The sequence below is a fragment of the Podarcis raffonei genome, chromosome 9 (genome assembly GCF_027172205.1).
Source record: "Podarcis raffonei isolate rPodRaf1 chromosome 9, rPodRaf1.pri, whole genome shotgun sequence".
In the NCBI taxonomy this organism is placed as follows: Eukaryota; Metazoa; Chordata; class Lepidosauria; order Squamata; family Lacertidae; genus Podarcis; species Podarcis raffonei.
In genome coordinates, this window is record NC_070610.1 from 43,837,509 (window position 1) to 43,852,219 (window position 14,711).

General features: G+C 40.5%; 1 protein-coding gene across 6 annotated transcripts in view; it reads left to right on the forward strand.

The window, feature by feature from the left end:
- ZNF827 (zinc finger protein 827) overlaps window positions 1–14,711 on the forward strand; it is a 112,951-nt gene that overhangs the window by 26,380 nt on the left and 71,860 nt on the right. For all 6 annotated transcript variants that reach the window (XM_053403245.1, XM_053403244.1, XM_053403240.1 and 3 more), the window contains exons 2-3: window positions 4,756–5,766; window positions 14,008–14,180. In XM_053403245.1, coding sequence (XP_053259220.1) covers window positions 4,756–5,766; window positions 14,008–14,180 — 1,184 coding nt within the window. The remainder of the gene's footprint in view (window positions 1–4,755; window positions 5,767–14,007; window positions 14,181–14,711) is intronic.

Genomic DNA, 14,711 nt, shown 5'->3' on the forward strand with positions numbered 1-14,711 from the left:
GGTGCCCACACTCAGAGGTTGTAGAAGTATTCCCCATTGAGGGAAAGTCAGGAAAGTATTCACTGTGTAGAAAGGGAGCATAGTATAGGTGTGCAGTGATGTGATGGGTGGATGGCAGTGCATTGTCCAAGGACACAGCCAAAGTGTAACGAGTGTTAGTTTTAGTTTCTGCAACTACAGTTTCTGCAACTGCAGTTCTTATGATTACATTGGCAATGGCAACCTGGTGTACCAGGGCTATAGAATAATATCAACTACTTACAGACTCCCTACAAAACAACAGCATTCTTCTGGTAATGGAAAATAAATTTCTTATGAGTAAGCGTTCTAATATAAAGGTACAGATTTATTTTTATAATGCTTTTCCTAATAAGCCAATTGTAATTGCATTGAGCCTGTCCTGGTAATTTAAGACTGTCTTGATAATTTAAAACGATATCTTCTTGTAATAGGTATTGATAATGTACAGATAAAAAACAGAAGACAAATAAAATTCTGGGAAGCAGATAATTGGCTGATCTATCAGCCTTAGAAGTGTGTGTGTGTGTGACCAATAATATGTTGGCTATGTGAAAGTTAGCTTGGATTGCTATAGGAGATAGTGGTATATATCAAGTAGAAAGGCATCCTTTCAGATGAAGAAATGAACCAAGTTGTTGGCCTGTGTTTCTTTAGAGACTTCCTTGTTTATTTTTGTGAGGTATTCTTGGAACTGATTTGCTAATAATAGAACCATAGGGTTGGGCATTGCTTCCTCTTGCCACATGATAGAACCACCCATTCAGCAATTCCCCACACGTTGGTTTAGGGAGCCACACAGAGTTCAGTGGCACAGCCTGTGCATGCCCAAGTTCCTAGCATCAGTGAATCTGTGCCATGTCCAAATAAAATGAGGAGGACCATCAGCTCTAGGGGCAAAAGTAGACTTCAGGCCTCTCTGTCCAGGCTTTTTTTCCATCTGGAGCTCACAAGAACTCCGACACCTCTCAGGTGGGCACCATTGCCATTCTAAGAGAATAAGGGAAAAGTTCATGGTGAGCTCCGACACCTCTTTTTCTAGAAAAATAGCACTTCCTACTTTACACCCTCCTTGAGTGTTTTTGTGTGGCTGGACTTGGCTTTTTGTTCACTTGGATAAAGAATGTGTGTGGAAACTAGCATACTGTAAAGATAAAATTAAAACTGCATGCTCCACTGACTTTTACCTCTGGGCCCACCCACCAGCGGCATGTGGCGCTCAGATGATTGCCCAGAAAGGAATATGGCTCTTGGGCTGAATAGGGCTCCCCATCCTTGAGATAAAAGATCTTAGAACTAGGGCTGAGGAAGGCCTCTGCCTGAAGCCTTGGTGACCTACAGTCAGTAGACAATGCTGGGCAATATGGACCAATGATCTAGTGCTGTATAAGGCAGCTTCACATGCTGTGCTGTGCAGTCTAGGCCATTGTGCATATGCAGAGAACAGGCACATACAAAAATGGCCACAGAACCAACTGCTCCAGGTGAGTCCAGTTTGCAAGCCAACTAGTCCTCTGACTTTCCTCTCCCAGGTGCATTTTAAACAAGCAAAATAGGCTCCCCTCATCTTTGTATTTAACTAGGTATGGGTTTGCCTCTCAGGCAGATTGCACAGTAACTCTTCAACTTTGCTGAATATTGCTGGTGCATGATGGAACACGCTTGCGCACTCTTCTTACAAGTCAGTGCTCTCTGCACCTTCTTTCTCCCCTGGAAGAGAGACTGCAATCTGGTTGCCTTGGCGACCTTGGCAGGTTTAAATGAGTAGCTGCACTAAAAAAAAAATGTTGCTTGCATCCAAGTGCATTGATGTTTTAATCTGAGTGGCCTTAAAATTTTTTATAAAGGGCATTGTATTCTTCATGGCTCAACATTATTATGAGGTTGAAGTACTCTTGTGTCCATTCTGAGGGCCCACAAAGGTTTTCAATACAGTTCTGAGGAGGAGGAGACTCTTCGTTGGGCTGGGGAGACGAGGTGGTGTTTTAAGAAGCTGATTAGAGGATGAGGTCAGGTCAGGTTCCAGCTTCAAAACTGATTACAGGCTGTTGAATGTACTGAACCAGGGAACAGCTAGTTTTTCTTTATTATTTATTGGAATAAGTACAAAGTTAAAGTGAAGCTTTCATCTCGGGGTTCACCAGTCCTTGTTAAAGGCGGTGGTTTTGCCTTTTAAAAATTGTAACCTTCGAAAAACAATGTTTCCCAAACAAACATTTGCTCCTTACAGTAGCCTGTGGGCTTCTTCAAGGTGGGGTATGTGGATGGTTTTTATTTTATTTTATTACACTATACTGCACTTCCATTCATCATGGAACCCAAAGCAGCATAGACATGGTTCCCATCTATGCAGTGACCCAACCCAGACCTTCAGTAAGGTGTTGGCCTCACATGGCAGCAGATCATACCTTGAGCCTCATATACCTCCAGGTTATATCTTGGACTATCAGTTATGAGAAGAAGTAGGGTGTTGTCCATAGCTCCTATGAAGCTGCCTCATACCAGGTTGGGCTATGTATCTGCCTAATCTAGAACTGCAGAGGTCTTTCACGTCACGTGCTACCTGATCCTTTTATTTGGCAATGCCAGTGTTTGAGCCTTGGACCTTCTGCATGCAGAGCACATAGTCTACTACAGGATGATGATTCCTCTCTCCTCTTTGCCCAGTCCCCATCCATAACAGGCAGCTTCTTTCCTGTGGACCCATCCTTCTTGTCCATTGGTTCTAGAGGGCTTCCAGATCCAGTATTGTATCAAATGTTAATCCTAGGAAGAACAGACCCAGTAAAACTAACAGACATGACTAATGTAGGTCTGCTAATTTCAGTGGGTCTACTCGTGAGTATAATTTAGTTGGATACAACCCACAGATTAGAACTTGGGACACTTCATACTACTTGAAACAAAATTTCCCCCTGCCACACACTAGCAACAACTAACTGGATCTCTCATAGCATTTAAATTGCAATTCTGCAAACATCTAAATGGGACATGTTATTTTGCTGTTCTTCAGAGTTCTGCTTATTATTAATTGATTCTGTTAATTGTCTGAGACAGATGTTTTGTATGTTTGGTGGAAGTATAAATGGGCTCAGCTAATAATTCTGTATCCAGGTATTCGGCCATTAATGTTACTAGAGTGATCTTTTAAACCGCTTTTATTTACTGTATCATCACAGTATTCATGTCATTAGATTCTACCTTCCCCCAAATATTCTTGGTGACTCATGGTAGTATAGTATTTCCATGACTCTTTTTATTGTATGAGATGTTCTCTTCTTAAAGCAATCCTGCTATTAAAGGTATCTGGCAAGAAGAGATAGCATCCATTTAATTTTAATGTTACTATTGTTCTTTACTGAATTTTGATTGGCCAGCCTGATGCACAAAAAAGTCCTTGGTCATATCAGTGTCTCTCTGAATGCCTATTGTGAGCAAGAGCAATCCAGGGTCACTGCCCTTTAAACACTGCCAGTCAGTTCTTGGGAGGGAGAAGATATGTTAGAACTGCCAGTGATGAGAAAATGTGGTTAAAGAAGCAAACAATTTTCAATTGAAAAATGACAGTTCTATTGGAAGTGCTCTTCATTTTAACTCCCCCCCCCTTTAGACTACAATCTTATGAAACAGCTAGTTTCTTTCTCTTCCAAGGAAGAAAGAACTGACTTGCTTTTTTATTTTAGACTGGGAGCAGGGAGAGATGAATCCATGTTCTTGGATCCTGATATAATGATTTAGAAATAAACATCACATAGTCATAAATCTTAATATTTAGCAGTTAAGTGGCATTATGCCGGATTGAACTATGTACAATTTCTGGGTGGGGTCCAAAATCTTTCATGTCATGTCTGAATGTAAGTAAAGAAAGAGGTCCCTGGGAAGTGGGATTAATTATGAAATCTGAGAATTGTAGCTTTGTGAGTGGAAAGGGGTTCCTAACAACTCTCAGCACCCTTAACAAACTACAGCTCCCAGAATGCTTTGTGGGGGAGCTGCGACTGTTTAAAGTGGCATAATACTACTTCAAATGCATAGTGCTGATAGGGCTATAATGGCTAACTGTGATAGTCATATTGCAAATACATTTGCTTGTCCTTATTTCTCAAGTCAAGCATACAAATGGTTACATCAAAGCCCTAAAGGATGAGTGTTCTCTGCTTTTTCCTGTATCATATACTGAAAATTTTGTCTTGTGTAATATCCAAAGCAGCATGTAAAAATAGTAAAACACATTACAGTAAGCCCCACAACTTACATGGGGGCTATGTTCCGAAGATTGTGCCTAAAGCCAAAGTCACATATAGCCAGAACATATTGGGTTCACTCGGAGGTGGGATTGCCAACGTCTTTTTTTCCTGGATGCTTACCCCCTTTCTGCCCCCTTTTTATTTTTTTTATTTTTTTGCCAAGCATGTAAAGCTGAATTTGCACAAGTTAATTGTGTAACTCATGGGGTTTCTGTATGAAACAATCTACAATTGAAGTACCGATATTCAGTGCAATACACTGTGGTTGGCGATATATGCCAAATCAGTATCAATGGTATTGGAATCTCTGGGTGAGAAAATTGGTTTTAAAAATATGCTGAAAACGTAACATAGTTGGTGCTAAAGTTGTATCAAACTAATGTTTATTGAGAATCTTTTTGTTAACTTCATAGGACCTCATTGAGTCCTATAGATACACTTAACTTGGACAGAACTTGAAATGAAAGTGATTCCCTTTGATTCTCCACAGATGGTACTCGGCAGGAAGAAGCTGAAGGTGAGCTTAGTGAGGAAGATCACTGGTTTGGAAACTCTTCGGAAACCCCATCAGAAGCATCCTATGGAGAAGTCCAGGAGAACTTCAAATTATCCTTTGAGGATAGGATCCAAGAACAGTCCACATCTCCAGACACTTCTCTGGGGAGTGCAACTCCTAGCAGCAACACCCTGGAGCTAGCAGCTGTTGAGAACGAGGCTCTGAGGGACGTGTTACAGAATAAAGAACACCTTTCCCCCGGTGTGTCTTCTGCATGTGAAGATGACACTCCTGGCCCCAATAAGCCACTGAGTAGTAACCTGAGACGTCTGCTGGAGGCTGGTTCTCTCAAGCTAGACACTAGTGTTGCAGTTAACGGCAGGGTTGAGTCCCCTGTAAATCTTGGCTCAAACATCTCCTTTTCTCCACCTACGCATCATGCTCAGCAGCTAAGTGTCCTTGCTAGAAAGCTGGCTGAAAAACAGGAACATAATGACCAATATGGCGCCAACAACCGGTTTATATGGAATCAAGGCAAGTGGCTGCCCAACTCGGCGCCATCTTGCGGTTTGTCTCCGGACTCAGCCATCCTAAAGTTGAAAGCAGCTGCCAATGCAGTCCTTCAGGACAAGTCGCTTTCTCGAACTGAAGATCCTATCAGGTTTGAAACCTTTTCTTCGCCATTTAGTTCCCAGTCTGCAAGCTCCACCTTAGCCGCGCTATCAAAGAAAGTCAGTGAGAGAAGCATGACTCCTGGTCAGGACCACCCACCGCCAGCTAGCTCTTTTCTTTCTCTCGCCTCAATGACTTCTTCAGCAGCCCTTCTCAAGGAGGTCGCTGCAAGAGCTGCAGGCAGTCTTTTGGCTGAGAAGAAAAAGTCACTGGTTGCAGAAGATCCCCTGCAGCTTTCGGATATGAAGCAAGAGAAAGTAACTCCACCGCAGTCTTTGGAATTATTGTTACTCCCAGCCCCTAAAGGAAGAAGTTCTAAAACCTCTAATCCAGGTATGAGCTGTCATTCTGCTGAGAGTTAAAGCATCGTACGCATTTTCAGTTCTGCATTGTTTCAGTGCGTTAAGGAAACACAATGAAGCAGAAGGCGGTTAAAATAATGTATGTGACGGAGTCCTTAGCCTCCTGTGTGTTTGAAAGGAAACTGGTGTTTAATACAGTTCTCTCTGAAATCTGGGCTCATTATCCAAACCAAATTTAAAATAGTTTTAAAAACATTTTTAGGGGAGGAGATAAAAGAGTTCTTGTTAGATAGCACATATCAGTGAATGTGTGATTTTTTTTACTTAAAAGAGGCTAGGATGCATTTTAATAGCAGCCAAATGCCATACGACATTTCCCTCACCTTGTCAGCTTCTCATCCTGTTCAGTTGTTTGTGTATAGTAAATAGAAAAGCAAGGTTCCTCCAGCCATGGAAGGGACCGTGCTTGCATACACTTTAGGCCAAGGATGGGGGAACCTGTGACCCATCAGCCCCAACCAGCATGGTCCCATCAGCCCCAACTCCCATCAGCCCCAACCAGCATGGTCAGTGTTTAGGGATAATGGGAGTTGTACGTCTCACAACATCTGGATGGCTTCAGGTTCTCCACCTTTCCTTTAGGCTCTTTTCACAGCTTCAGATGAATGTATGTTTGTCAGGCATAAGGTGCCATCTCCCTTCTTGATGAAACAAGGATTCCAAATGGCTGAACAGGGTTACAGCCTATTTGCAAAACAAGGGGTTTAAAGCCCGTATAGGTTGTTCTCTTCTTCCTTTGAGGACGGAGTGCCTGCAGGTGCTACAAATGCTACAAAAATCACATTTAACTGTTACAAATGAGGTTAACCATATCACTAGGCAGAAGAAAATGAACAGGTTTTTCCTAATTATGCTCCATAGAATCTATCTATCCTTATTTTTATCAATTTACTGCTTTAGTCCGAAAGGGCAGAATTCAGTTGTTTGCCCAAAGATACTTCTGCTAGCAAACAACAGATAAACATTTTAAATCATAGATGATAAGTAATGAGATATATATGAATTCTAATTTATTCTTTAGTATACGCATCCCATATTTTTGTTTCCATGGAAATACTGTTGTAGTTCAAAGAAAGTTAACATTTAATCATTTAATATTGTTAGCATGCTTTTTTAAAAAAAACAAAGAAAGAAAACTTATAAGTAACCATGACTTTTTGGAGTAGCAAGCAGCAATGCTCAATGAGAGCAGTGGAACTAGATTGCCACAGGCTTTCAGATCCTGGGTAAACTTTGCAGAGAACATTCATGACACTGTAGAGAACATAGTCTAGTGGCTTGTAGTAAAGTTTGATTCTCCACCAAGCCTAGACTAGTCAGTAGAATAATAATAATAATAATAATAATTAATAAAACCATCCAAATGGAGTACCATCCATAGCATGCAATGAATGTTCATTACATAGGTTTTAGTATTTTTAAGCTAATCTGCATCTCCCCAAACAGAAAAGTGGGGTAAAAATAATAAAACCAAATCAAACTTTGTGGGGAACAAGTAAAAAAGGAGAAACAAACAAAATATAACTTGCTGGGTAGCAATGGGAGACTTCTAGGCCCACTAACATAACTTCAAGAGTCAAGATAGCTTTTGAGCCTCTCCAAGAGAACCCATTTTCCTTTGTATGAGTCCATGTTTTCCGGAATCTCAGGTCCAGTTGTTACATTCTTAAGGTCACACACAGCCTGTTGTGTATTAACAGGCCATTTATGAAGCTCTAGGTAAAAATCAAATAAGTTTACAATACATATTTTTGGTGTTGCTTTGGAAACATCTTACACAGACTTGACTGTTTGTTGGACACTTAATAGGAGCATAACGGCCTGCTGGATCAGGCCAATGGCCCATCTACTCCAGCATCCTGTTCCTCCAGGGGCTAGCCAGGTGCCTCTGGGATCTGAGCACAAGGGCATTCTCCCCTCCTGCCATTTCCAGCAACTGATCTTCAGAAGTATTACTTTGCTTCCTTGTTTGACTTGAAAATAGTTAACTAGATGATAATCAGACGAATAATAATCCTTTACCTTTTTCTTCTTTGTTTTTAAAGAGGAGTTGGGCTGTTTTTTAGGCACACTGTACTCTGCAGTGTTTGTCACTGCTGCAAAAATGGTACCGCTTGCAGAAAGAGGTCACCGTTAATACATGTTTTGGGAAGAAGAAAATTTTGAGCAATTGAGCTGAGTGTAGAAACTGAGTATAATCGCAGTGGAAATAAATCTGATGCATTCCTTTGATTCTTTTCATAACCATAGTTTTATGGCATTCTGTATATTTATGGCATACACAGTATATTTCATTTTTTGAAGCTTTGTTATTTTTGTAGACCTCCTGCTCATATAGCCATGAGTCCTGTCCAGTTGCCATTAAGATAAATGTGATTTCCCTCAAGGATTATATCGGCAGCATTTCTCATTTACTATATGGCCGGGTAAAGAATGGCTCAAATAGATGAAGAATTTGCTTCTTTTCATCACCATTAGCATTTACAGTGTGATGGTTGCAGAATCCCAAAGAAGCAGCAAGAGAGAAAGCATCACTCACGCTTCTTCTTCCTCTGCTTCCGTGTTTGTGGAATAGATACTGAGTCAAATACAGGAACGTGGGTCAGCACTATTGAACCATCAGCACAGCCAGATATGGTATTTTTCTAATAGGGTATCATTACAATTATTTCATTTATGAATTGCTACACATAAAGTATCCAAAAGGGATTTACAATTCTATAAAACAATTTTAACAATTGCATATATAAAAACAATTTTATAAAATCACAAGTATCTATATAAAGCATTTTAAAAGAACAACATAAATAAAATCAATTCAAATCCAATACAGAGGCTAACTGGAATGAAGATCTCCACTTAGAAGGCATTGAAAGGAGAATGCCTTCAATAGGTGCCAAAAGGAAAATAGTGAAGGCACCTGCCTGAAATGTAATGGGAGGAAGTTCCAAATGGCACACTAAAAACCCAATTCCAACATCGTGCAAGGTGGACCTCATGGTAGGATGACAACAGCAGCAACAATTTGATTATTTATATTCTGCCCATCCGACTGGGCCATCCGCTGAAAGCTGCCTTCAGATGTCTTCTAAGATGTCTTCATATAGTTGTTTATCTGTTTGACATTTGATGAAAGGGTGTTCCACAGGGCGGGCACCGCTACTGAGAAGGCCTTCTGCCTAGTATCCATAGCATGCCCGCTGCTGAAGAATGCAGTGGTCGGTTGGGCATGTAGGGGGTGAGATGATCTTTTAGATATCCTTGTCTTAAGCTTTATCGTTAAGTAGACTGAGCTTGAATCCTGGCAAGGTGGAGGCACCATGGGCAAAGGCTTCCTGTGTGTGAGAAAGTGATTAATTGCCTGCACCAATAGGGTTCTACTGCCCCTGAAGGAGCAGGGATGCAGTCTGAGGTGCTTCTGGATCCAGCTTTGTCACTAGAGGTCCAGGTAGCCTCAAGGGCTAGTAGTACCTTTTACCAGTTGTGACTAGTGTGACAGCTGCAGCTATTCCTGGACTGGGAGAGCTTGACCACAGTAGTCCAAGCAGGTTGGATTACTACAACACATTCTTAGCACCTACACTTTGCAGCTCCCTGCCTATTAACATTAGGCAGGTGCCTTTGCTTGTACCCTTTCCAGCGCCTGCTTAAAATGTTTGTATCCAGATACGTAGATGTTAATGTGTTTTCATCTGCCTTTAATTGTCTGTTATGGATAATTTTAATGGGTTGTGAGTTTTTTGTAAACTGGTTTGAGGTTTTATTGCAATCAAATGGTATGTAAATATGGACTGGGAAACAAGGGAATGGAGAAAGTGGAGTTCACTGAAACCTTTGTGTTGAAAGGGTAGCAGTCATTTGGAAAATTCATGTAAGTACGTATATCTGGTAGATCAGTAACTATACCATGTAAAGCTGCCTCATTGTAGTTGTTTATTAGATTTCTTGCCCTTTACCAAAAAGTCCTGGGGAGATTTGCAACCATGTAAAAATGAAATATGGAAATGGACAAAACAATCAGACTGTTCAGTAGAATTCTGTTTTAAAATATTGAAAAGATTCCATCGTTTAAAAGATGGAAGGAATGTAACGGATAAGGAATATGTCCTGCTATCCAAAGGCTTTGTGCTCTGTGAATCCTGTCTAGACTTTTTTTTTTAAAAAAATAGTGGTTTCTCTACAGCAGCCTTTGCCAACTTTGTGCCCTCCAGATTTTCTGGAGTACAGCTCCCATCAACCCCAGCCAGCACATGCTGTGGTCCAAAAAAATTTGAGGGCACCAGCTTTGGCAAAGGATATTCTACAATATACACATCCTTTCTAAACTTTTAGTAGGATAAGTCTGGTTTTGAATCTCGTAATGCCATGTTCCCAGAATCATAGATCTGATTGATTCAGCGGGATCACTTCTGAACATATGTGAACCTAAATATTCCGCGCTCTTTCTCGTGAGCGAAGCAATGCCTTTGGATACTCCCAACGTTTTTATAAAGCTGAACTGAAATATTAGGGGAAATTTGTAGGCCACTTGCCCTCCAGCAAGTAATGGGATGGAAACTTCCATTGGCAAGCATGCTGTGTTTCTTCGGCATTTACATTATTTGCATATGAGGGAAGCAGCATTTTAATCACATTTAGAAAGCTGGAAATGGTTAAGAGAAAGTGGTGCCAGTTCCTATATGATCAGTTATGTTTCTGCCATCTGGAAATATCTGGTACAGGCTTCCTCAAACTCGGCCCTCCAGATGTTTTGAGACTACAGTTCCCATCATCCCTGACCACTGGTCCTGCTAGCTAGGGATCATGGGAGTTGTAAGCCAAAAACATCTGGAGGGCCGAGTTTGAGGAAGCTTTATCTGGTACTTGTACTTTCTAAAGTGGATGGTTAGAATAAAATACACCTAAAAACATTAACTCTGCTGCTTACAGAGCAGGTTGTGGCTATTCAGCTGGACCCAATGCATGTTTACTCAGTAGTAAGTCCCAATGAGTTCAGTGGGACCTTCTCTTAAGAAAGAGTTCATAGGATTGCAAACAGACTTATTAAGGGATAAGCTCCATTGAACACAATGGGACGTACTTCAAAGTGAACATGCGTAGGATTTGAAGAGGCACACAATCCAAGCCTAGTCTAAAGGTGAACTGGATTTACACTGGCATAGGAAGGAATTAAGAAGTGGGCTGAAAAGGTGGGCTTTGCTTATATTTTATCTCTTACTTTTTTGGTAGCAATGGTTGCACTGGCTGGAGATGATAGGAGTTGTAGCCTAAAACATCTGCAGGGGATCAGGTTGGGGAACACTGATCAACATTGCCAGACAGACTGTTGGACTTGAGCTCAGGTGAAAAAAATAAGTAGAAAATTCACTGATATCACTACCACTACTATTACTGCTGCTGTTGCTTCTACTGTTGCGCATTGATTTTTAGCACCAACAGTGTGGGTCTGGCATTGCCCAGTGTGTGGGTGTATATACACACTCCATCCCACATCAAATAGCTCACAGTCTATTGAACAAGGATTAGGTCATGGATTTGTATCTGAAAAGTTAGAATTGGCTGTGAATAGTCAGATAGCAGTTGTGGTAAAGTGAGGATCAGGTGATTCAGGAAAGGCATAAAATTTTGAGGAAAGACTTAAAAGTAGGAAAGAGCAGCGTCCTGATTAACAGAGTGAGTGGGATGGCAATTCCAGCATATCTGGAACGGTATGACAGGATGCAAGGAAAAGAAGTTACTTAACCTACCATTTTATGGAGAATTTGTTAGTGAGAAAGCAACAATTCTGGCATTGTTTTCAGATTATAATTCTCAGTGCCATGATGGAAAAATTGTATCATACATGATGTGAAATGTGAGAGAACTTTGCATTTTTTGGAAAAGCACATGAACACAAAAGTGCATTTTTTTCTCACATGCTTGTTTTATTAAACTAATAAGATGGATTGCTTATATACTTATATACTTAAATTGCACATACGCATAGTATATTCAGCACTGAACATACAATTTCACATCTGGTGAAATCTTAGAAACTGGTGATTAAGCAGGCTTTCTGATGTTTGAAGGCAGGGCTTCAATGCTTTCTGTTGTAGCTTTTCTGTTTCTCATCTCCCCCACCTAACCCGAGTTGCAGAATAAATTAAATAAGGAAGCAGATTTGCATGTATTTCCCTAATTTGCATCACTTATGCAGGTTACTGATTTCACCTGTTTCAGCACAGGACGCTTGAGTGCTGTATTTATTTAATTATTTGCTGAAACAGATTCAGGGTACACATGAACAATCCAGTAGGGCTCTAGCAAAGTCAGCTGAATTATATCTTTACAAGAAAGTCTGCAGCAGGAAATGACAAGTTCATGCAGGTTTTATCACTGCATTCCAAGTCGTAGAAAGTATTGACATTTGAGTTCTCAAAGATGAAAAACAGCTGATGAATACATTAGGGAGTGAGCTGTAATATTCTGGACATAATTCCTAAATATCACAAGAAAAACGCCACTGACTTTTGCAGTTTTGAAAATAATCAGATATCCTTTCGGCAGTCACAGAAATATCTCCTGTTTCCAAGGTAACACTGTAAACTTTCTCATAACAGGACTAGGAATTTGCAGTATAATGTCAGATGGTTGATTATGTCAACTCAGTGGGCAGAATCCTCTCTTCCTCTTTGCATTTTCAACAAGTTGCAAAATCTTTACCTTGCCTTGATAGCACCCACTATCAGTAATGACTGATGGCCACATTTATAAAAGAAGCACTTAATTTTTGAGGTGCTGGGACATAAGGCTGTTTATAAATTATATCTTTTGACTCAGTGGCCTGAATCAGAAGTTATGGCAAACAGTGGTTTCTTTTTATAAGAATGAACAAATGTTAGCCTTGGACTCCTCTTCCTTTAAAGTGTGAGGGGAGGAAATTTAAAGCTTCCAGTCATGGCTTGTAACAAATCACAGTTTCCCCTTTCCTCCCCTTGCATGTAAAGGAAGAGGAAAGGGAATGAGCAGTGTGTGAGTCCAAGTCTCGTACTTGCTCATATTCTTCTAACAACAAGCCATTGTTTGTTGGGCTCATCTTTTAGCATTATGCATAAGTAGTGGCTTTGTGGTTGATTGCTCTGTGTATCTTCAAAGGCGCTTTTCTCTCTAGCTTAACCAGCAGGTGTGAAGAGCAGCATTCAGATATAATATATGATACTTAAAAAAAAAAAAAAGGATTCCAGGGATTAATATGGGGGAGTTGTAATGAAATGCTAAAGTGAATTCTTGGTGCAAAAGTCAAGTCTTCTATGAAAAGTCTTGTGACCATTTAAACATAGCCGTGGTCCCTTAGGTGAGGACCAGCTTGAAGAATAAGTCAGTTGTTTTATATCTGAGTAGAATATGTATGGGTCCTTTATTTCCCATGGAAGGAATCTTCTTCCGACAGAAAGATTCCTTCAACCAGAAACACCTTTAGTTCCATCCCTCATATATCCATGAGAAAGGAGCAGCAGTTTGGGAAGGGAATTAGCCATTTTTATCTGGTTGCTCACAATGAAAGCAGATTCTAGGGCTCAAATTAAGCTCTAGACATAATGTGTGGGTAAAACTGAGTAATGAATTAAATAATGACCTCAGAGTTGCCTCTGAATCTTGAAGTGGCATCAGTGGTCTCCTTGAGCCAGAATGAAATTGCGCAGCAGCAGGGGCTCTAAAATCTCTCAGCATCAGTATTGCAAATGCAGTATGTCATGCTCAGTATTGCTTTCATTCAGGAGGTGTGGATTACTGTGTAATTTAATCACTTCCCTTTTCTTTGAATACTTCAGTGAAAGAAAGTGAAAGAAAGAGCCGAGTACTTTCTCTGTATTACATAGGTCAAAAGCAAAAAAAAAAAAACAAAAACATTTAGCTGCAGGATTATATTCACGAGACTAGGTAAAGCACAGTAGCATCCTCTGCTGGTTGACCAAAGTATGAATGGGACACTTGTCCTCTATTGCCAGCATCACTTTCATTGGACCCATAGGATCCCCATTCCAGGGAAATGATTATTCAACGTTCTAAAAGTTCTGTACCCAGAGATGAATGAAACATTAAGGAAAAGCATCCAAGAGGTATTTCCACAGGAGAGAGATACAATTTGCAAAACTGTATTTAGATAGAGGCAGAGACGTTCACTACAATTTAATGATGTTTTCTTTCTTTTTTTATTGCTCCTTATCCTAAGCCTCAGAAGAAGAAGGTGGGAAACCTTTCCAGTGTCCGATCTGTGGCCTAGTGATAAAAAGGAAGAGCTACTGGAAGCGACACATGGTTATACATACAGGCTTAAAAAGCCATCAATGCCCTTTGTGTCCATTTCGCTGTGCACGCAAGGACAATCTAAAATCGCACATGAAGGTAAGGTCAGCGGATACTAGTAATTGAAGAAATCCAGTCTATGAGGTCATTGCAGTTCTTTAAAAACCCACTCGCTATAAAATCCAGCATGGTGGTGGGTTTTTTTTTGTTTTTTCCCCAGTGCCATTTTAATAGATTCATTTTCTCCAGCATAGGGGTTGGGCAGGGAAAGCAGTAGCCTTCTTGCTATCTATAACAAATACTTGCCAACGTTTGGCCACCATCCAGGAAACCCATTTGCTTGCATGCAAGGGATTGTATACATGCAGCTAAGCTTTGCAATAATTTTTCAGAGAGGTCCCCTGTGAGATGTTTGTGCCTAAACGAACACAAAATATCAGTCTGTGCCAAGCTTTTCTTGATAAGAGCCTTGGTCTAGTACATATAGCTACACATCACTTATAACATTATAAGGGCGAAAATGTAATTATCCATGAGATGAGAAACCCATGGCCTTCCAAATGCTGTTGGATTCCAACCTCTATGAGCCCAGCCAGAATGGCCAATAGTCAGCCCATCAAAGAGTCAGAT